Genomic DNA, 22,801 nt, shown 5'->3' with positions numbered 1-22,801 from the left:
ACTTCGAGGAACCTAGTGAGCCTCCGTTTTCTGCATCATATTGCCCGGTTCGAGGATACAACCATCTACAGCTGGGGTGGTGCTGTCATCTCATATCTGTACAGGCAGATATGTCGGGCTTGTATCGGCACACAGAGAGACATTGGTGGCTTTCTGCCGCTTCTACAGGTGACAACATATTCAAATAATATGTCCATTAGTTACAATTCTACCTAGTTATAGTTAATTTTATACTTTACGTCAACTTTGTATGTTAGGTTTGGGTCTAGGAGCGATTTCTGCAGTTTCAGCCACCTCTACCACAACTACCGGCTAATGTAGAAATTCCGCAACTCCCTCTAGCCTGTAGGTGGGTTATGCGTCGTACTCTTGCACGAGAGTATGATGCCCATCATAATCTCCCCCTCTGCAGGGATGTGTTGGATCTGCTGGAGGACGCACAGGTGAATATCTAACTAAACTTACTTGTTATAGATTAACTTAGTGTTGTGCATACTAACGGTTTGTGTTCTTATTTGATAGTTCATCTGGATGCTGTACAACGATGAGGTGATAGGTACCCTACCAGCGTATTGCACATTCGGCCGACATATTTGGAGGGCTTCTGTCCCACTCATATGCCTTGATATTGTCGAGCACCATGCCTCCGAGCGGGTATTTCATCAGTTTGGCCTGCCGCAACCTATACAGACTCCGCCTCATGGCATGCTTTACATTATGAGAGGGATGACCGGTCCAGGGCGGACGACACATTTATGACATGGCTTAACGAGCAGTTGGGTACTTGGGACAAGCGAGGGGACTTGACCCTACCTCCGCATCACTTTCCTATTCAACGTTATATGGCATGGTACCGCACTGTTTCCCGACTTTTTATCGGGAACCCAGTTCATCAGGCACACGGTCGGTACGTCCCATACGCCAGGAGACACGAGGCCCTGGTATGTTTTCTGTTATTATTAGTTATATAGTTGTAATTTAGTGTCAAATATGTAGTTTATATTTTTTACTTTGTGCAGGCGATTGGATTGCATACCGTCTATCATATGGGGCAGCAGATGCAGAGATATGTCCACGATCCTGTGTCCATGCAGGAGTATAGTCGTCGATTCATGGATGTGGCTGCCCAGACACTGCAGCGAGCCCGATCGAATCAACGTTTGGCACACGAGGCTGATTATATGGACCCAGCGCAGTACCATCGAGGTCGTGGTATCCCACGAACTGGTGGTGGCCGACGAGCTGGTGGTGCCGGACGACGTGGTCGTGGGCGGAGAGGAGGTGGTCCCCAGCAAGGGGGCGTTGAGGCTCCTGCTGATGATGTTGCTGCTGATATGGCAGGTGGCATGCATGAGACGGACATGCCGTCTTACAGCCTTGGAATTTATCGCACTCCAGTGCCATCGCAGGTGACCCCATCGGATCAATTATTGATCACGGGCTCGGATATTCAAGGAGTGGATTGGGGTAGATACTTCCCAGGCCCGTCTACCACTGTTGAGGATCGACCGACCCGAGATTTTTATAGTGGGCGCCGACTGAGTTATGGCTCCACATCACATGCGCAGGTATGAGTTTATTAGTATTAAATTTGAATTTGTTTTAACTGTAACTTATTTATTTTCTTTAACTTTATTAATTTCCTTTTTAAGGCTTCATGCGACGCAACGACAGATGACTACATTCAGGATCTAGAGACGATGATGGTAAGACAATATAAATTATTGTGATTTGTTATGTAGTTTTCTATACTAAGTTTCATATTATTATGTAGCCTTCTACTGGAGCTGACATCACCACTGATACATGTCATCCTGCGCCGCATCCGGCTATAAGGAGACGACTTGATGATGATGATCCTGATAGTATACCCGGGCGGGAGGGGATGCGCCTCAGGCCAGCGGCTGCATTGAGACACACCGGATGCGGGACACATTGACATGGTGTAAATAATATTTTTGTATACATTAACAACAATATTTAATCGAATATGCGCATTACTTTTTTTAGTTCTCCATTCGTTTGATAGTTTCATAAAATAAAATTTAGTACAACACAAGCACTTAAACTTAACTTCCACTTCAATTAAAATAAAATGTAGTACAACACAAGCACTTAAACTTAACTTCTACTTCAATTAAAATAAAATTTAGTACAACAAACAAGGAAAACATTACTACAGCACAAACACAATCACAAACACAAACATAGCAGGCCAACATAATAAAAATACATGAAATATGAAAAATACACTAAACACATACATGCCAATGTTTAGCCCCAGTTGCTATTTATTCTCTGCTCCAACCACTTAAATCGTTCTTCCAGTTGTTCTTTTTCTTCTTCTACCTCTTTCAGTTTCGCCTTCACCTCTGCAAGTTTCAGTTTATATTTTTTTTTGATCCTTTTGTGCTTCATAATTCCATTATGTTTTCCATTTTTCTTCTCCCACCTCCTTCAGGTTCGCCCTCAATTCTGCAATAGTTTTATTGCTTTCTTTTTCATGTTCCCGATGTCTTAAACATATATTATGAAGAAACTGCAGTTGTTCTCTGTAACATTCCTGATAACATGGCTCATCAACCCATTCCTGAAAATCACAAATAGGTTCACCGGGGACCTTGTAAAACTGATTCATACAGTGCCAGTAGCGGCGTCCAACTTCACCACCATCCCAACAATTTTACATCAAGCATGCTTTTCCACAGTTGCACTTTGGTGGATGAAGAGGTTGAGCCATTTGTGTAATATTTGCTTTTAATAAAAAAAAACCCTTACTTTTAATAAAATATTTACTTTTAGTAAATTTTGAGCACACAACATAACTACAATGAGCCCATTATTTATAGGCGAGACAACACACACATAACGTACTATTTAATGACGTTATACTTTGCGTGTTAAATATCATGATGTTGACAAGACAACTTTATGTCAGCTGGTCAGCTTTTTCAGTTCGACAAGACAACGCACACATAACGTACTATATAATGGCGCTATACTTTGCATGTTAAATATCATGATGTTGACAAGACAACTTTATGTTAGTTGGTCAGCTTTTTCAGTTCGACAAGACAACACACACATAACGTACTATCTAATGGCGTTATATTTTGCGTGTTAAATATCATGATGTTGACAAGACAACACACACCAGCTGGTCAGCTTTTTCAGTTCGACAAGACAACACACAAATAACATACTATCTAATGTGGCCATACTTTGCGTGTTAAATATCATGATGTTGGCAAAACAACTTTATGTCAGCTGGTCAGCTTTTTCAGTTCGACAAGACAACACACACATAACGTACTATCTAATAGCGTTATATTTTGCGTGTTAAATATCATGATGTTGACAAGACAACTTTATGCCAGCTGGTCAGCTTGTTCAGTTCGACAAGACAACACACAAATAACGTACTATCTAATGGCGCTATACTTTGCGTGTTAAATATCATGATGTTGGCAAGACAACTTTATGTCAGCTAGTTAGCTTTTTCAGTTCGACAAGACAACACACACATAATAAATATACATATAATTTTATTAAATTATTATTTAAATAGGTAAAATGGGAAAGTACAAATCATAGTTAACAAGCATAATTTTATTTCATAAATCTTGCAACATAGACATAACAACTAATTATTACAACATTAACTCATGGGTAGTTAGGTACACTAGAAGAACACCCACCACGAGCTTGATTAGTTTTGCCACCCAAACCAGTTAAAGGACATTTAAGACGGTCGTGTCCTGTTTGCGAGCATATACCACATTTGCGCGCATAAATGGTGTCACTAACATCCATTTGGTTCTGTATACGTGTTCTCTTCTGCACCTGTCCTTTATGCAAATAGGACTTGTTACACACCATTTTAAATGGTTCCGGAGGCCAATAATGCTCAGCACCCACTGGCTGCAACTGACCACTATATGTGTTTAGGTACTTGGAAACACTATATTGTTGATCAACATAGTTGGTCTCCGCATAACCAACACGTTGAAAACACTTGATGGCATGTGAGCAAGGCATGTGGTAGATGGACCATTTCCCACAGGAGCATAACCTTACAGATTCATTTACAGTATGTACATTATTACCCCGATTATTATGGATAGCGGTGCGAACTTCAAAAACACCTCTTTCGTTATCATACTGCAAAAATGAATGCCAATGTGCTCGCCGTCTGTATTTCTCAAATCTCTTCATAGGCACTGGCATAAATTCAACACCCCTCTCCGTCAATTCCGTTGCAGCTGCAGACCGTTCAACAAACCTCTCTCTATCATCTGCTTGAACGACATCCGCACCATGGCTGTGACAGGTAATCCTCTTGCCGACTTCAATAACCCGTTGAAGGACTCTGACACGTTTGTAGTAAGAATTCCCCATCGTCTGCCACCATCCGTATGCAAAGTCCACTTTTTCGGGTGATGTCGTATTAACCAACGATAGGTTGCCTCGTCTTCTTGCCTGATAGAATCCACATGCCTCCGGAATTTATGCTGTTGGTGGTCTGTTGCTGCCATCCACATCAAATCATGTAGATCCTTGTTGGGATGTGCCTTCTGGAAATTGGCCTTAAAGTGCCTCACACAGTAACGGTGGTATGCATAAGGTTCTTGCCATGCAGGCAAGTTCTCCACAGAACTTAATATACCACCGTGCCGATCAGATATTAGACAAATACCTGAACGCTGTTTGACAATGTGCTCTTTCAGGTGGTTCAAAAACAGCGTCCACATCTCTGTGCTTTCATTGGCACAAACAACAAAAGCTAGAGGAAATATCTGTCCATTAGCATCCACTGCCACGGCTATCAATAGCTTGATATCGTACTTTCCATAGACATGAGTTCCGTCTATGGATATTACTAGCCGGCAGTGCGAAAAACCATCAATTGCTGGCTTAAACGCACAGAACACGTAATTGAATATGTATTCTGGTGTTCCCGGACTCTGCTCAAGCTTCCATTCAACAACTGTCCCGGGGTTAAAGTGCTGCAGTGCGGCCATGTACTTTGGCAGAAATGCAAATGACTTATCCCAATTACTGTAGACAATTTCAAACGCTCGTTTGCGCCCGCGAAATGCCTTTCTTTTCGTAATGGTATGTCCATATTCCTGGTGGACTGATGTAATGCACTCTTTGATTGTATACCTTATGGACGCTTCGATGTGCGGAATAAGTACAAGAGAAATCAAGTCAATATCCAAGTTGAAGTGAATCCCGTTGAATGTGTCCATTTCGCATGTGTGGGTGGGAATGTATTTACCTACTTTCCACATACATGTCTTCTTCTTGGTCGCACGCAACATCCAATTACATGGCCAAAACCACCTGCGACAAACAACCTTGTATACCATTGGACTTGACTCCCATACCTGCATCTCACGACACTCTTTCACGTTGTGTATTTTACAAGCCCTGCTTAAGCGTGTTTTATCAGGAAAAAGCATCTCCTTTGCAAGCACCGTTGGTCTAGACTTATCCCACATTGCTGTCCGGATTTCATCAAAATCCCTTGTAAGAGCTTTCACATCCGGCACGATTGGCAAGTTATCAATGTAAGGAATCTCCCTTGAATGAAACGACACTTCGGACTCATACACTCTTCGTCTAGGGGGGTCTCTCTTCAAATCAGATCCTTTCTCCTCATCCTGCTCATCACCATCCTCACGAAAAAAAGGTGTCTCGTCTCCGGATTCTTCGGCATTGTTATCGTAATCACTGTTATGTTCCTCACTCTGTGCATCTGCCAGATCCCGATGTAATACGTCGTTTTCGGTCAATTGAGTAAGTACGGGTGGTTCAACTTGCTCGTTTTCACTGCACAACCAACAAAAATATAAGCTACTGAATTAATAAATGATTTCCATATGGCTATATCACTTCACTTACAAGTCGTAATGTGATGAAATTTCATGATGGAGGTTTTCAATTAAGTGATGACTACCGGATGAGCCACTTGTAAAATTCATATCCGGCCGGTACCCCTATTAAATATATGAGCGTTAATACAAATTCAATACGCCAAAAATATACATAATTAACACAAATGAAAATTGAAGTTTACCACTCGTCTTGTGAATTATGGAAAGCAGGGTATAAATTATTTTCTCGTTGCTCATTCGCCGGCGGTGATAAGTTTAAATCAAGGAAAACTCTTTCATCCGGAACCTGTCCGGCAAAAATTGCTCCAGAATAACCACCCGATGACTGGGGATTATCTCTGCTACGCACAACCTCATTTTTTGGAACGTCTTCGACCTTCACGTACATCTCCAACATTGTGATTACAAGAAATTCCCGGCATTCGTCCGGAGTCCTCAGAAAATCACTCAAAGTTTCATCATCGTCGATGTTAAACTCCGAGTAAAAAGCAACCCCTTGCGGAGTGACGGAATACGGATATCTTCCTGTTACTTTAAGTATCACTGAACGTTTCCTCACACTCAGTTTTTTGCATAACAACGATATCAATTTATCGTACTCTAATGTAAGTGGCAATTTAACATGACACTGAGCAGGTAAACTGTAGCCCACAGAGTTATTCTCCATCACAACCTCACCCCCCAATATAATGAAACTCTTATTCTACGCTCTTCAAACATAATGAAAAAATGCTGGAGAATTTAAGAACAATAAATGTTTCAACAAGAGTTAAAAAATTTTTTTAATGAATTTCTATACAATCCTAACCTCTTTATATAGGAAATGGCTAGCCAGATTTTTTTTATATATATAGGTATAGCGTCCAAAAAGTTGGCACTATACGCTTTTGAATTATTGAAGTCAGGAATTATTGGTGGGGTCAGGAAAAAGAAGTATAGCGCCACAATACCTGGCGCTATACATTAACGGTGTCATTAATGTTACTGTATAGCACCAGGTATTATGGCGCTATATATAAAAATGTATTTTTTTTACCACCTATTGGTGTAGTTTGAGCCCAAAAGAACCACATTTTGGTTCCGGACTCAATATATAATAGTCAACTTAATTAATATTTTTGTTCTTTGAATACAATGTAATTTATATTTAATAGCAAATTGCTTTGTTTTTACTTTTATCTTCTTCTTTTTTTGAATTCAATTATAGTTTAGTACTAGTACATAATAGTCAACCTAATTAATTTTATTCCTTTTCAAATTCACCCCTTAAATTGAAATCATCTAATTGCACCTTATCGGTCCATAAATGAAAAAACACATATCATTTTGTGACAGCCTTTTTCAACATTCTGACTCGTCAATGACAACTAATAGTTTGAGACTCTTTTTCAGTTCTTTTAGTATTACCATACTCTTTATCTTGAATTCTTTAATATGTCTTTGATAAATTTACGTTTGAACGCCCTTTTGATCACTGACCCTTTTTTTTTATTTATTAAAAACTAGAATTTTAAAGTATGAAACATGCTTAATCAAACACCTTCCCTTCCCATTTCATCCATTTTGTGAAGAAATCTCTCTCTCTCTCTCTCTCTCTCTCTCTCTCTTATATATATATATATATATATATATATATATATATATATATATATATATATATATATATATATATATATATATATTCGGTGCTTTCTTTTTCTTTAGAACTTTTTTTGTTAATACTTAAATGATAAGTCATCATAATCATTAAGTTTTTAATGAGTTGCACGCCGAATTTTATCGCTGATGACTAGCATACAGTGGTGCCCCGTCGTGCTCAAATCCTGGGTCCGCCTCTGGTCAGATGAGGTTCTTAATTGAGACTTAAGACAAGAAACTACATTGCCCGAATCCACGTTGTACATTTGAAAGAGGTTGACCTCCTTTGCTTCTCTCATGGTACACTCCTCTTCCCGCCGAGCCCCTTCCGCTTCAAATTACTCTTGGCAAGTATCGAATGATGAATGTAACGCCTAGGACTGCAACATTTCGGTATGATTATACCTTAAGTTTTTTCAAACTAGTTTTCTCTGCGAAGCATTGAGGAGCAAGTTACTAGGCATTACTTGTAACCAGGGCGATGTTGAAACATTATATTCTTCAATTTGTTTTATCCAAGTAATCTTTCTGTATTACTCCATGCAATGGAATTTCTCAGTTTGATCTTATGTCTGCTATGAATATCTTGAAATGTCAACTGATGATATTTCTGACCAAAAATTAGCATATACAGAGGCGATGAGTTCAATATTTAAGGTTCTTATAGTATTAAACTTATTATATTCTTAAAGTTATGGGTTTCAAACCCACTATGTATTGCAATTTTAATGAATTTTTACACTAAATTTATGCTCCGTGTCAAAAGTAATGGGTTCAGAATACTACATACGCCTCTGAGCAAATAGGAATAATTCTTGAATGAACTTTTGAGTAGCTGGTCCAATAGCTTGTTTGGTCAAGCTGCAAAAATAAGCTTACTTTGCAAAGTACTTTTCTCAAAAGTACTTTTGGTGAGAAGCAGTTTGTGTTTGGCTAACTAATTTGAAAAGCACTTTTGAGCAGTAATTAGTGTTTGACCAAACTTTTAAAAACTACTTCTAAGTGTATTTTTCAAAAAAGTGTTTTTGGGGAGAAACTACTTTTTTCTGCTTCTCCAAAGCTGCTTCTGTTTCTCCTCAAAAGCACTTTTTTCTCTTCTAAAAATTTGGCCAAACGCTAACTTTGAGGAAAAAAAACACTTTTTTGAAAGAAAAAAAAAGGATACTTTTAGCTACTTTGATGACTGCTCCTCTAGCTACCACTTGGAAAATGAAGACAATTTAATGATGGTCCAGCTTAAGACAGTAGTATAGACTTTTTGCTTTTTTTGATATTTGAATTTGGTATCCGAAACTCATTGGCGACTAATTTGGATTCACGCCACATAGCACGCACTAAAGAGAGAAGAGTTCATGAGTTTCTCCATCTCGAGGCTTTAAGAGTGGAGGGTTTCTATTTATTCCGTTACACTCTTTGATGGTCTTTGTATACTCTACTTGAAGAAATGGATATAAATCTTGAGATAAATTTGTAACCTTGAAGTCGAAAACAAGCTAAACTAACTTTATAACATAATGTTTCTCTTTATCATCAAGAGGTGTGGTGAGATGGATGAGATTCCTCTATCATTAACCAAAGGTCTCGAGTTTGAGTTCAGGAAATGGAAAAATCTCTTATAGGGAGCGCTTCTCCCTTATGCTCCCTATGATACGCAAATCCAAATTAATCGGGCTAGTGGGTTCTGAACACCGAATGGTTGGATCTAAAAACAATAATGTTTTGCTTTCAAACTTTTCTACTACTGTTCAGTATTCTTTTTACAATCAATAGGTGTAGGTTCAATTCAATTGTTCTCTTAGCCTTCCCCTTAACCAATTTATGATTTCTTTCCTTTCTCTGTGTTGAAGGAAAGCATAGACGTTAGAACAGTTGCCCAGTTGCGTGGATAGTGTTCTTCAATATCATTTCCTATATTCTTTCTATATTTTCATAAATAGTCGTCCGTTCAATCGCTTAACCTAAATAGCCGTCCATTCCATATAGCACGGCTTTCATAGTCATGGATTGTAGTAGTAATATTTTTCGGATACGATGAAGACAAAATGTAGTATTTTATGGAAGATAAAATGACCAAATCTTGATAGAAAATGATCGAGTAACTAACTTTTAGTCACTATCATTAGATAAAGGAAAAAAAAATAGTATTATCATCTGTCATTTCCTAATATGATAAGAAATCTAAGAAGCACAACAAAAGAAAACTCTTGAACGAAAAAAAAAATGTATAAATATGAGTTATATTTTCTTCACCTTTGCTTGAGGATGAGGTTCATCCAACGAAAAGGGAAAAAAACATAACATCACTATCAAATAAAATTGAGAGAAAATTGAAAATTTGTTCTCATTTGGTTACTTATTAATTAGTAGGATACTATATCCTATATTTTGTTCCTTGATTAGTTCTTTTCAGATATATTCGTGAAAAATCACAATAAGGTACAAGCTTTGGCCACCATATTAATTGATGCTTCTAATTAATTGTTCTAAAGAAATTGGCACTATCACACCTTTTGTTATCAAGAATATCATTTCACTTTAAAACTATCTTTAGACTTTAGACACATGAAATCCAAGGGCGGAGCTAGAAGCGCGAGTACGAATTATGTCGAATTCAGTAGCTTTTGCTCAAAGAATGTATTTTGTGTTAAGAAATACATTAAACATCTACCGATATTAAATTTAAAACCAATTATAAGCACTTGAAATCGTTATTCTAAAATTTATAACTCATAAAATAAAATTCTTGCTCCGCCCTCATGAAATTGATGTTTTTTTGTGATGTTGCATGCAATTAACATCACTGTGCCCATCATCTTTCACTCATAGGCCGCACTCAAATTTGATTGGTACATGCAAATTTCTTATATATTTTCATCCTTAATTAGCACGAAAACGAGGAGGAAAATTCTGAATCAACAAAATACGATAAAAGAGAAATCAAAATAGTGGATAAGCACATAATCAATGAATCTCTTTCATACTTGCAACAAGAATGGTGTATATAAGTAGCTAGTGATTTGAGTAATTCTCTTGGAATATGTATATTTATCATTAGATGAAAACCAAATAACAATGAGTTGGGTAAGCATGTTTATTTTTTAAAGGAAAAACATTACAGTTTTTTACACAAATAACTAATTGAAATTTATGGCTTATAATCTAACTGGTATATAAGGCTGTCAAGTGGGGCCGGGCCGGGCTGGGACCGCGGGCTAAATAGGCTTAACGGGGCTGGGACCGTTTTGCCCGCGATTGGTGGGCTCATGCTGGTCTCGTGGTCCGATTTTTAGCTTTGGAACCGTTTGGACTGGGCCCGTTTGGCCCGCCAAGGGATTTTTTTAGAAAATAGCCATTTGGCTTTTGAAAAAAGTAGCCGTTGAGTCTTAAAAAATAGCCATTTAACCCCTTATCCCCCCCCCCCCTAACTAATTTGTAACACCAATTTTTTATTATTACACTTTTTCCTATTTTCTACTATAAATATACCCCTATTCTTTTAGTTTTCTTACAAAATCAATAAATATATCAAAATCTCTTTCTAATTTTTTCTAATACCAAACCAAATCATAGTTGGGGTTTTTTTCTCGGTTTGACTCAGATTATCAGGTTGGTGCAGTTTGTCGGTTTCCTTTGTACACCCCTACTTACTGGTATGTATATATATATATATATTCATACACAGTTATACATAATGCTGTCAATATGTGCCAGCCAACCTAGTCCACACGGGTCTTGGCATTTGACGGGCTGCACTTGATCGACCCATTATTTTGAAGGGTCTTAAATTGGTTAGCCCCAACCCAATCCTACGTGGTTTATGGGCCCCCACAAGTTGCCCAGTATTTTTAGAAATATTTATCATATTTATTTAATTTAAGTTCTAACCTAAAAATCTAAAAATAACATTTATAAGTCAAATGATATCTTGTTAGACAGAAGCTTTAATAAAACTTAATAACTTTTGACATTGTTTCAATAGATTAGAATAAAATACAAAAAAAAAAAAATAGGATAATATTTTATTCATTAATAGTCAAAAGTCAAAATAAACTATTAAAAAAATTTCAATGGAACTTATGCCATATCCAACACCAATATATTATATTCATCAAGCACATTTGAATTCGCTTGTGACAATAAAATTAAGAGAGAAAAAGAAAATCAAACACACCTCTATAAAAGTGAAAGAGAGAAAATAACACTACGTCTTTTAGGGTTTAGGAAATTTAAGATTTTACTATTTGTTTATTTTATAATTTAAAATACTTAACTTTATTTTTAAAAATTTGAAATTTAAAACTTCGTTCTTTTAGTATGATGAGTGTAGTAATCTTTGAGTTTGGACTACTCTTCTTGTTATTTTTAATTTTTTTTTTTTAATTTTTTATATTTTTAATTAAATAATTTTTATTAGGCCCACGGGCCAACTTATTGCAGCCTAGGTCAAGCCTCACGAATTACGAGCTTACTTTGATCGGGCTAAAAAAACCTTGCTCTTAAATGGGATCCAAAATCTTAGCCTTGCCCCATTGAATTACGGGCCGCGTGAGCCAGCCCAACGGCTCTAGTTATACACATATTATACATGAATTATACACATATCGCTTTTAATTTAAACGGTTGAGCGAACAACTATTTATGTAATTCTTCAAACTAGGAATAACATTGAGTTGACTGACCAATTACCTAGCTAGTCATTCTTCATATGTATAACAACAATAACAAAATTTGAGTGTAATTTCATAAGTGAAATATGAGAATTTTTTTTTACACTTGTGTGACATATGTATGCAACTTTTATGCATCAAAATTTCATAGGTTATCAACTCCTAGGTAGATTCTTTAACCTCGAATACATACAAATGAGAGTTTCTCCACTATAAAAATAATGCAAATTATTTCATTTTCAACAAAATGTCCACTTTGCATTGGACAAAAGCATCCAAAATCTTCTAAAATTTAGCCATATTAATGTCCTTCCCAATTTGGATAGAATATAAAATAATAGTGATAATAAAATAACATAATATAAGAAGAAAAAATAAAATAGAAAACATTTTTTACAATTAAAGATTTGTTATGTTGTGCTTGAGAAAGCCTTGAAAGATTGTATCTTTGATTTGAGAAGCATCTCAAAATAGTGCATTGTCCTTTTGATTTATATTATCACAAGAATCCCAAGCTTAAAGTAATAACCAAATGGGCCCATAGCCCATACCCCACCAACGCTATTTTGGGCCTCTTCATCTGTCGGTAATGGGCCCCATTTCCTCTTTTTATTTATTCTTATTATTTGAGATTTTTAGTCCTTTTCCCATTTTCACTTGAGAGAAAAAGATTCTTAAATTCTTTCTAGAGTTTAAGTTTTGATAATGCAAAACATATTTTTATAGTCAAAATAATTACTAAGATAATTACATATAAAATTTTATAATATGCAATAGTTGATAATATGTTAAAAAAGCAATGAACTTACTATAATATATTAAGTTATACTAATCGTATAAATAATTATTCCCTCTGTTCCAGTTTATGTAGATTTTTTTGCGTTTCATGATTAAAACTACGTAAATTTTGACCAATATTCTGAAATATTTTTTTATCATATTAACATGAGAAGAATTACAAATTATATTATTTTCATATAATTTTTGAATATCTAATTTATAATTTTATAATATTGAGTTAATATAATTTTATTTAGCTTCAAAGATTAATCAAATTAACTCTCGAAAAACGAAAAGGTTCACATAAATTGGCACGGAATAAATATTAAATTTTAGCAGGAACAAAACTAGGGGCACAAAGCGGTTTATTCGAATCTCCTCCTCCGCCAGAAACTTATAAAATTAAAATTATTATATATATATATATATATATATATATATATATATATATATATATATATATATATATACACACACAATAGCTATTAAATTTCATTGATTTTTGTGTGTGCTTATTTCTTTATAATTCTATTTTTTTAAAGTAAAAATCGTGCCCCGCCATTAATTATCAATGTAAACAGCTTAATTGCTTTTTTCTTTCAATTTATAGATTATCTAAACCCAACGGCCGACAAAACAGTGGAAAACAAATTGTTCCATATTTGGTCTAAGAAAGAGGCTAGTGTGATACAAAGTACAGTCCTATATTAGGTACTCACATTTGTAGTCAAAAATGTAACCAGAAAGTCAACCTTTTCAATCTGGCAATTTCATTTTCACAAATCTGTAAAACCTCTTTGAGGTGTTAGTTTTATTAAAATGTCAAAAGATATAGAAAAGAAAATAATAATAATAATAATAATATGGAATGACATGCTTGGAAATTTATTGCTTATTAGTTAGTAGGTTTTAACATTTATTGCCAACAATATGCGGCCATACATTTGATCTCTTCTTTCTTTGTTTTTTATTTTTGGTTTGGAAGATAACATTTGATCAATTGATTTATGGAAGTATTAAACCAAGCTTCATATGAAATTTGCATCCCTATTACCTTCTATATGTAAAAAAAAAAAAAAAGAAGGAAATTTATACTATATAGTTTCCCCAAGTTATTATTTTCTTGCATTCTCTAGTCTCTTGCCACCAAAGAAAAAGAAAAAAATTCTAGAAAAAAAGAATAGGATTTTTTTTTTGTTTTTGGAAACTGGTGACTTTTTTTCGGAAAAAAAATATAACTTCTGGTTATGTCAAGGGAAATTCTTGCTAATTATCTCCCTTCTTTTATCTAATATACTAATTTATTATGATAAGAAATGTCTGCTAATGACATCTTATTTTGTTTTACTTTTTTCAAAGAGGACAAGGGAGGCTTATGGTAGTGAAATTGAGTTTGACATTTTATTTTGTTCTACCTTAATTTTTTTAATTATCAAATAAATTTGACGTTTTGTTTGAATGATTAATGATGAAAGCAATTGTTAGTTGAAGTAAACACACTCATTTAGTAGTAAAGATAGTTAACTATAAAGCTAAAATAGATATTGCATCCGTAGAATAAAACTATTTCCCCTGTAGATTATCGTTTTGAAAAATGATGTAATTAACTTCAAAATTGATTCTAACATATTTCAAGAAAAAAAAAAAGGAAAAGAATTGAAAATTCAACAAATTTAAGAAAAGGTTCTTGTAATCTTGCTTTGCGACTAACAAGCAGAATGAAAGAGGCCTAACATCGTTCAATCTAAAAATAATTATCTTTAAACTTCTTCTTTTAAAATAAATAAATAAATAAATTAGGAACAATTATATAAATAATTCCTTTTTACTTCAATTTTTCAAATATTTTAATTGTAAAAGAGTTGATAGTTAATTCTCGTATTCCAAACTCCGACATTTCTTTCGAGTTGAAAGGATAGCCCGGTGTACAAAGTATCCTGTGTTTACATAAGTTCAGGGAAGAGCCGCACCATAAAGATATAACGTAGATAACCTACCTTAATGTAATAGGGGTTGTTTCTACGGTTCGAATTGAAGAAAGTATTATTTTTTGAATTTTTTTCCTCATAATTATTAAACCACGTTTCCAGAAAAAATGTCCAATTAGTACATATCTTTTTTCAAGAGTTAATCACGTAGCACCCTTCCACCGTCAATATAAGATTATCAATTATGAGGTCTCCAATTTCCTCCTCCGACCAACAACAACAACAACAACAACATTCCAGTATAATCTCACAAGTGGGATCTGGGGAAGGTAATATGTATGCAGACCTTACCCCTACTCCGAGGGGCAGAGAGGTTATTTCCTGGAGACCCTCGGCTCAAGAAAGCAACAAGAGACGATATATTAGAACTATCAATAGACTCATAATAAAATAACATCACATAAAATAACATAAAATAACAAAATAACAGCCATATAAGAAATACGAAAATGATGGAATAATCCTAATATACAACAGATAAAGCGTAGCATCCTAAGACTAACTCCTAACTGGCTAGTCTTACTTTAGTGCGCTGTAGAAATATTCACAACTTCCTCCTAACCTACAACCTTAATGCTCGACCTCCACAATTCCCTGTCAAGGGCCATGTCCTCAGTAATCCTAAGTCATGCCATGTCCTGCCTGATCACCTGTCCCCAATACTTCTTAGGTTTCCCTCTACCTCTCATTGTGCCCACCATAGCCAGTCGCTCACACCTCCTTACTGGTGCAACAGTGCTCCTCCTCAGAATGTGCCCGAACCATCTGAGTCTTGCTTCCCGCATCTTGTCCTCCATGGGGGCCACGCCTACCTTCTTTCGAATATCTTCATTCCTAATCTTATCCATCCTTGTATGCCCACACATCCACCTCAACATCCTCATCTCTGCTACTTTCATTTTCTAGATGTGTGCGTTCTTAACCGGCCAATACTCGGTCCCATACAACATAGCAGGTCTAATCACTTCTGTAAAACTTACCTTTTAGTAACGGTGGCCAATAATAAATTTCTTTTAAATCCTAAATAAAAGTATATAAAACAGAACGATGCTTCACAAGTGTGAAATATTATTGGTCACTTTTGGCTTCTTTTCTTGACGATTGCACGATTTCCTTTTCTTATTTTATTTTATTTTTTATAATTATTCATATACTTCCCCTGCATTTATTAGGTCGTAGATAGACACTACTCCCTCGATTCATTTTAGCTGTCGCGGTTACTAAAAATAGTTAGACTAAAATACTTGTTATTTTAGAAAATCAAGATATAATTAATTTTTTTTCTATTTTGTCTTTAATATTTATATACGGTAAAATCATGTGCCCCCGATTTTGTGGGCTCGAAGGCTCACATTGAAGAACAGAAGGCTTGCGTCGAGGAATAAACCCACTGAGGAGTGAGATCGAGCCCGAGGACAGAACACGAGGCTCGAGGATCTAAGTATTCGAGGGACGTCGGAGCTTAGTGTGACCAACCCCGAGATAGTGTCGTTATGGGCTTGTAACAGAATGGGCAAAATTCCTGCCACGTCCCCAAGATCATGGCGTAAATTCCAGAATAGATTTGTACAAATCAGTACTAATCCGTACTAGGCGGTTAAACAGTTGTCCCAATAAGATTCTTTACTGTAAATAGAAATGTACCTTATTTAGGGTTTCCCTATTATATAAAGGGGACTCCAATCATTTGTAACGATCATCAATCATTAGCAAAGAATATACTCTCCTACTTTTCTGCGTATTGCTCATCTGAATCATTTTATTATTATTTTACTGTTCTTATTGTTCTTGCTCATTTATCTTGAGGTCTCCTTTGCTCGAGGTCGAAGTCTGCTTACACGATTGGTTTGACTTGCCTTACTCTTAAATTTATACATTAGATTCCTTGTTTATCAATTAGTATCAGATTAAATCACATATCTTTAAAACCACAAACAAATTTAATTGTTACTCGTATTTTCAAGGTAAATAATATTAATTGTTCTTGATAGTAAAAAAAACATTGAGTACTTAGCATAGAAACACCTAAACATGAAGAGTAAATATAGTACAGTAATCCCACTTATAATACTTATTATACTTATAATAGATGGTTACTTATAGTGTCAAAATCAAAAAATTCTTAAACATATTCAAGATTTAATATAGGCGTCTAAAAGGTGATATATTTAACTGATATATACAATATAAATTAGGCGAAAGGTATATAACTGACCACCTTTCAGCTACTATAGCTCCGCTCTTGAATACTTATAATTCATTTTTAGAAGATTTGACGGTGTAAAAGTTCTTTTATAACGTTAGAAATTAAACTCGTCAAAGAAATACTTTTTGATTGACTTTCATTATTTTCGTCCAAATATTGTTAAGTAACGGCTCCTTTATATATCCGTTGTACATTTTAAGTGAAGGACAAGTTGCTGATTTTTCTTACCTAGGGTCTTACATGTCCTTTTCTTTTGCTCACTAAGATTGTGAGAGATGCTAAAAATAAATATATCATGTTGAAAGTACTTATGATTTTTTTTTATAACTTTTTTATTATATCGGGGGAAGGAGAATAGATTATAGAAGCCGGTCGATGATTTAAAATTTATAAATTCACAAATATATATTTATAGATATTTAGTGAATTTTTTTAGATATTTATATGACCCTAAAGAGAGGTATATATAGACCGATGAAAAACTGGGGAGAGATGATTAGACATGACTTGACACATCTTCAACTCACCTAGGACATGACCCTAAATAGGCGAACTTGAAGGTGGAGTATTAGGGTAGATGTTTAGTAGGTATTCGAACGATTTCTCTCTTTTCTGTAGGAAATCATGGTTCTAGTTTAGCGCACCTTATACGCTCCCTATTTTATTAATCAGTATTAATCATTATTCTAGTATTATATTATCTTATTCTTTAATTTTATTACTACTATTGTTTCTTTAACTTTGATAATCTTTATTATTTTTGCTGGCACTTTTTTTTCTTTCTTTTCTTCAGTTTTCGTTATATTTTTTTTCACTCTTGTATTCTTCAAAATTATTTAGATTTTTTTTTTCTTGTATTCTACCTCACCACGTTCCGAAAACAGAATTTGACAGTATAGAAGAAGGCATGTTAGAAAGAGGAGATAAAATAAATATATAATCAACTTTAAAGTAGCAAAAAAAGTTAAATCACTCGCTCTCTATAGCACTATGGTTCACTTTCACAATTATCTATCAAATTATAATTCATTGTATCTGAAATAAAGAACTGATATGTACCCGAAGAAAATGAAATTCACCAATGTAGACCCAATAAGGAAACCTACTATACATCCTTTTTCTTTTTATTTCCCACTTGTCTTTGGTATTCGATCGGAAATAGTCTCTCTACCTTTATAGAGTAATGGTAAAGCTGTATATACACTAGCCTCTCCAGACCTCACGTATGATATTAAATTGGGTTTGTTGTTGTTGTTATTGTTGTTGTTGTTATTGTTATCTTTGGTATTCGCTGGGAAGTTATGACTAATCCGAATTCGCATCGCGTAAAACCTATTAAATGAGGAGTCGCTCCCTAAAAAAAAATTACATTCATGAAACTCAATCCCAAGACATCTAATTTAGAGAAACAACAATAACTACAAACCCAATATAATCCTATAAGTGTAGTCTGGGAGGATAGCGTGTACACGAACTTTACCCCTGTCTTAAGAAGACAGATAAATTGTTTCCGATAGACCCTCGACACAAAAAAAGTAAAGGAATCATATTCATCCCACTACCGGTTGCAGAACCACCTTGTGTTGAGGGTTGTCAATTAAATTCCACTCGCGGGAAAATTACACTGTTTAACTAGCTCAAAAATTTATATTTATATTGACTCTCATTATTTTTTTTAATATATTTACTTTTTTATATTTTATCACCTTAGATAAAATTTAGCTCTGCCACTTTCCACCATCAACCTTAATGGTCTCCTGTTTATCCCACCACATAAAGAAAGGTTCCAATATTATCAAAGACATCATTATTCACCATATTTACATCACCATTGCTCAAATCAGAAAATGGACCCACTTTTCGTCCTTTCATTTCTAGTACACTGACATTCATAGAGTAAAAAGAAGGGTAAATTTAATCTTACCGAAATGGCAAAAAGATTTTAAAAAACATACGTACTTCATTAATTTATTGCTTTAATTTAAAGGCAAGAGTGTCTCCCTCAATACACCAATATTGCCTCTTGTTGCTGTTGCTTTCATTGAAGGATAGACATAAATCATTATATCTCTAGAGAGCTCCATTTATCTTTCTTTTTTTTTCCTTTTTTATTTCCATATTACATTTTTTTAAATTAAAAATATAAAGTACACACGGACAAATAAAGAAAGGAGCACATTTAATAGACACCGTTCTCGTCTACCTCCTTTTTTTTTCCTTTTCACATCTCATATTTGTCTTCATTTGCTAAGTTTTTTCCCTTCTAAAGTTTAAAAAATGACCATTCTCTGCAAATCGCTATTTTTTCAATTAGATGAAAGGAAATAACTTGAAAATGCAGTGCATAATGTCATAGGTTTTCCTTGAATACTACCATAACTAAAATTACCGTCGTCTTAGGTTTATCTTGTTAGCTTTTTCATGATGCCTTATTATATCGATCCCAACATCAGGTATATAAACATAATGGAGAATGGATTTTAAAAAAAAATTCTAGAATGCCATGCATGAGATTCAAAGCTGCAAAGTAAAGCAACTTTTTTTTCCACTAAAGTTTCTCTTATATAAAAGGAACTCAATCAGTGGCAGAGACACATGCACTCAACGGGTGTCAACCGACACCTCTTTGCCGAAAAGTTCCACTTTGTAGCTAGGTAATTTTTTGTAATTATGTATATATACTATGTATTGACACCCGTTGACTTCTTGGTGAGTTTATTCCGGTTATATTTAAATCCCCTTAATAAAATCCTGATTCCGTCACTAAACTCAAACAGTATATACTATATGTATAAAATTTGTTACCTATATATATGTACAGTATAATTTGTTGCTTCTCCGACATCTTACTGAGTTTTCCCTTCATTTTTTTGCAAAAAGCCGCTCCGCGATGATAAGCCAAATTATTGAACCCTGGAATATGTCGATGAAAGGGATTCAATTAAACTCCTCTTAAACTCTTAAGTTCAAAAGAAATTATACAAATCTTTGTTGAGACAAAAGGAGAAAATATCATACTGTTTAACCAAAAAAGAAAACAAAGAAAAAGAACCAATGAAGTTAGTGTTAACACTGTTACTAATATATATGTTGGGGTCCACCCATCTTTTTTTATTTATATCAAACTGTACCACCATTGCTCTTCCCCTTCTATATACACCTTCCTTTCAACACTCTCTTGTCTTTAACCTGCATTCATATTCATATATATATGTATAATAGCTAAGCTCCATTTACTAAATCTTCAATTTTTCTCTATCATTTTCCTTCTTCAATTCAATAATGGCAATCTTTTTTCTCCATTTTCTTCTCTTGCTCATTGTTGTCCCTTCTACAAATGCTGGTTATTGGCCACCTTCTCCTGGCTATTATCCAAGTTCCAAGTTTAGGTCTATGAGCTTTTATCAAGGATTTAGAAACCTTTGGGGCCCTAATCATCAAAATGTAGATAATAATGGCATTAATATTTGGCTTGATAGAAATTCAGGTAGTTTTAATTACTCCCTTCTTTACTTGAATAGTATTACTACTTCTAATTAATTTCTTGTAACTACAAAAAAATCTGGCGAATCCATCGCTAACAGAATTTTCTAATAATCTGTCGCTAATCCGTAGCTAAATAACATTAGCAACAGATTTTGCAGTTTAGCTACAGAATATTTCCGTCGCTAATTTCAGTTAGTAGTATTATGGAAATTCTTGCTCCTCATTGATATATTCTTGGTGATGATATATAGGAAGTGGATTCAAGTCAATTAAACCATTTCGATCAGGGTATTTTGGTGCTTCCATTAAACTCCAACCTGGTTATACTGCTGGTGTTATTACAGCTTTTTACGTAAGAATTTCGCTTATATATATTTGTAGTTAGTACATTTTAGTTGATTTAATTCATTAATGAGTGGAATATATGGCAGCTTTCAAATAATGAAGCTCATCCAGGGTACCATGATGAAGTGGACATAGAATTTCTTGGAACAACATTTGGGAAGCCTTATACATTGCAAACCAATGTTTATATTAGAGGAAGCGGAGATGGGAAAATTGTAGGAAGAGAAATGAAGTTTCATTTGTGGTTTGATCCAACAAAGGAATTTCATCACTATGCTATTTTGTGGAGTCCTAGAGAGATCATGTAAGCACTACTTAATTTATCATTTGAATCCTCTTATTTATTTCATTGAAGTAAAGTTAATGATACAACGGGAGCCTTGTAGCAACGACAAAGTTGTCTCTGTGTAATCTATAGGTCACGTGTTCGAGCAGTGGATTAGCCATTTATACTTAAATCAAGGTAGGCTAGAGTACGGCCTTTTCTGAACCCTATGTGAATATTGGATGCTTTGTGCACCGGGCTGTATAAGTAAATTTAATGATAAGGAAATATTCTACCGACAAAAATCATTTGACACTAAAGTATGGTTGTCCTCCAATTAAATTTAGTCATGGTTGCTCACCAATGAATTTAAGGACATCTGTTATATTTTTTGATTACTTCAATTTCTTTTTTTAGTATCGAGGGGACCATGTTAAAGGATTAAATTCATGTTGTAGTCCTTTTTTCCATAATAGCTAAAAGGTCCACCATTTTTTTTTCACTCACATAGATTGAATGTGAGTCCAAAATATATTAGGCCCACACACACGCAAAAAATTGCATGTTATTTTATTTTATAGAATTTTCTAAATTTGTCAGAGGGTTTATCAGTTCTCTAACTTTACAATGTGGGTATAAGGTTTGCGAACAGCTATCCTCCTCAGATTTCATTTATGAGATTTTACTAAATTTTTTATTATTGTTATTATCGTAGAATTTCCTAAATCTGAAAACTAATTATATTGTTAATTTGATTGGTTTTGGTTCAGATTTCTTGTGGATGATGTGCCAATAAGGAGGTATGCTAGGAAGAGTATTGCAACATTTCCACTAAGGCCAATGTGGTTATATGGATCAATATGGGATGCATCTTCTTGGGCAACTGAGGATGGAAAATACAAAGCCGATTATAGGTACCAACCATTCTACGGGAAATTCACGAACTTTAAGGCAAGCGGTTGCACCGCCTATTCATCGCGATGGTGCCACCCCGTGTCCGCTTCACCATCCAGGTCCGGAGGCCTTACCAGGCAACAACGTCAAGCCATGAATTGGGTTCATAGTCACTACTTGGCTTATGACTATTGTCGAGACTCCAAAAGAGACCATTCCCTAACACCGGAATGCTGGCGTTAAGCGAACTGCAAAAGCTGTGAGATGTAAAAGTACATGGGTGGAAGTGTCAATCTTTCATAGGATTATCCTATTTTGTGCGAACTACCCTTCTTCTTTTTTTGTCTTTTTTTTAATTTTTTTTATTGGGTGTGGGAATTGTATGGTGGGGGGATGGGGGAGGAGTCTTGAGATGGGTCCCACTTTGTTAATAGCAATTGTTGGAGTAGTTGAGCGTCCAAGCCTATATCCTCCAAAAGGCAAAAATACAAAAGGGATGAAAATGGTGTGTCTTTTTATTTGTGTAATTTTGGTGAAATATTAATTTACCAATTTTATTAGCATATATAGACAAAACGAGAAGTGCATTCACTTTGTTATTTCTCAATAAATTAAAGCAAAAGTGTTTTGTA

The 22,801-nt window shown here is 34.8% G+C and overlaps 1 protein-coding gene across 1 annotated transcript; it reads left to right on the top strand.

Moving 5' to 3' along the window:
• The first annotated feature begins 20,332 nt into the window (after positions 1-20,332).
• Positions 20,333-22,801, top strand: LOC107821674 (putative xyloglucan endotransglucosylase/hydrolase protein 32). The gene is made up of 4 exons (XM_016648105.2): positions 20,333-20,666; positions 20,917-21,017; positions 21,097-21,314; positions 22,046-22,801. The coding sequence occupies exons 1-4, from the start codon at positions 20,462-20,464 to the stop codon at positions 22,410-22,412; spliced, it is 891 nt and encodes a 296-aa protein (XP_016503591.1). The 5' UTR covers positions 20,333-20,461; the 3' UTR covers positions 22,413-22,801.

This window comes from Nicotiana tabacum, chromosome 10 (genome assembly GCF_000715075.1).
Source record: "Nicotiana tabacum cultivar K326 chromosome 10, ASM71507v2, whole genome shotgun sequence".
Lineage (NCBI taxonomy): Eukaryota > Viridiplantae > Streptophyta > Magnoliopsida > Solanales > Solanaceae > Nicotiana > Nicotiana tabacum.
Note: the sequence above shows the minus strand (reverse complement) of the source record. Positions and strands in the feature narration are given on the sequence as shown.

Coding starts and splice junctions, on each gene's coding strand:
- LOC107821674 (XM_016648105.2), top strand. CDS start 20,462: ATGGCAATCTTTTTTCTCCATTTTCTTCTCTTGCTCATTGTTGTCCCT. Junction 20,667..20,916: donor TTGGCTTGATAGAAATTCAG/GTAGTTTTAATT, acceptor GATGATATATAG/GAAGTGGATTCAAGTCAATT. Junction 21,315..22,045: donor TGGAGTCCTAGAGAGATCAT/GTAAGCACTACT, acceptor GTTTTGGTTCAG/ATTTCTTGTGGATGATGTGC.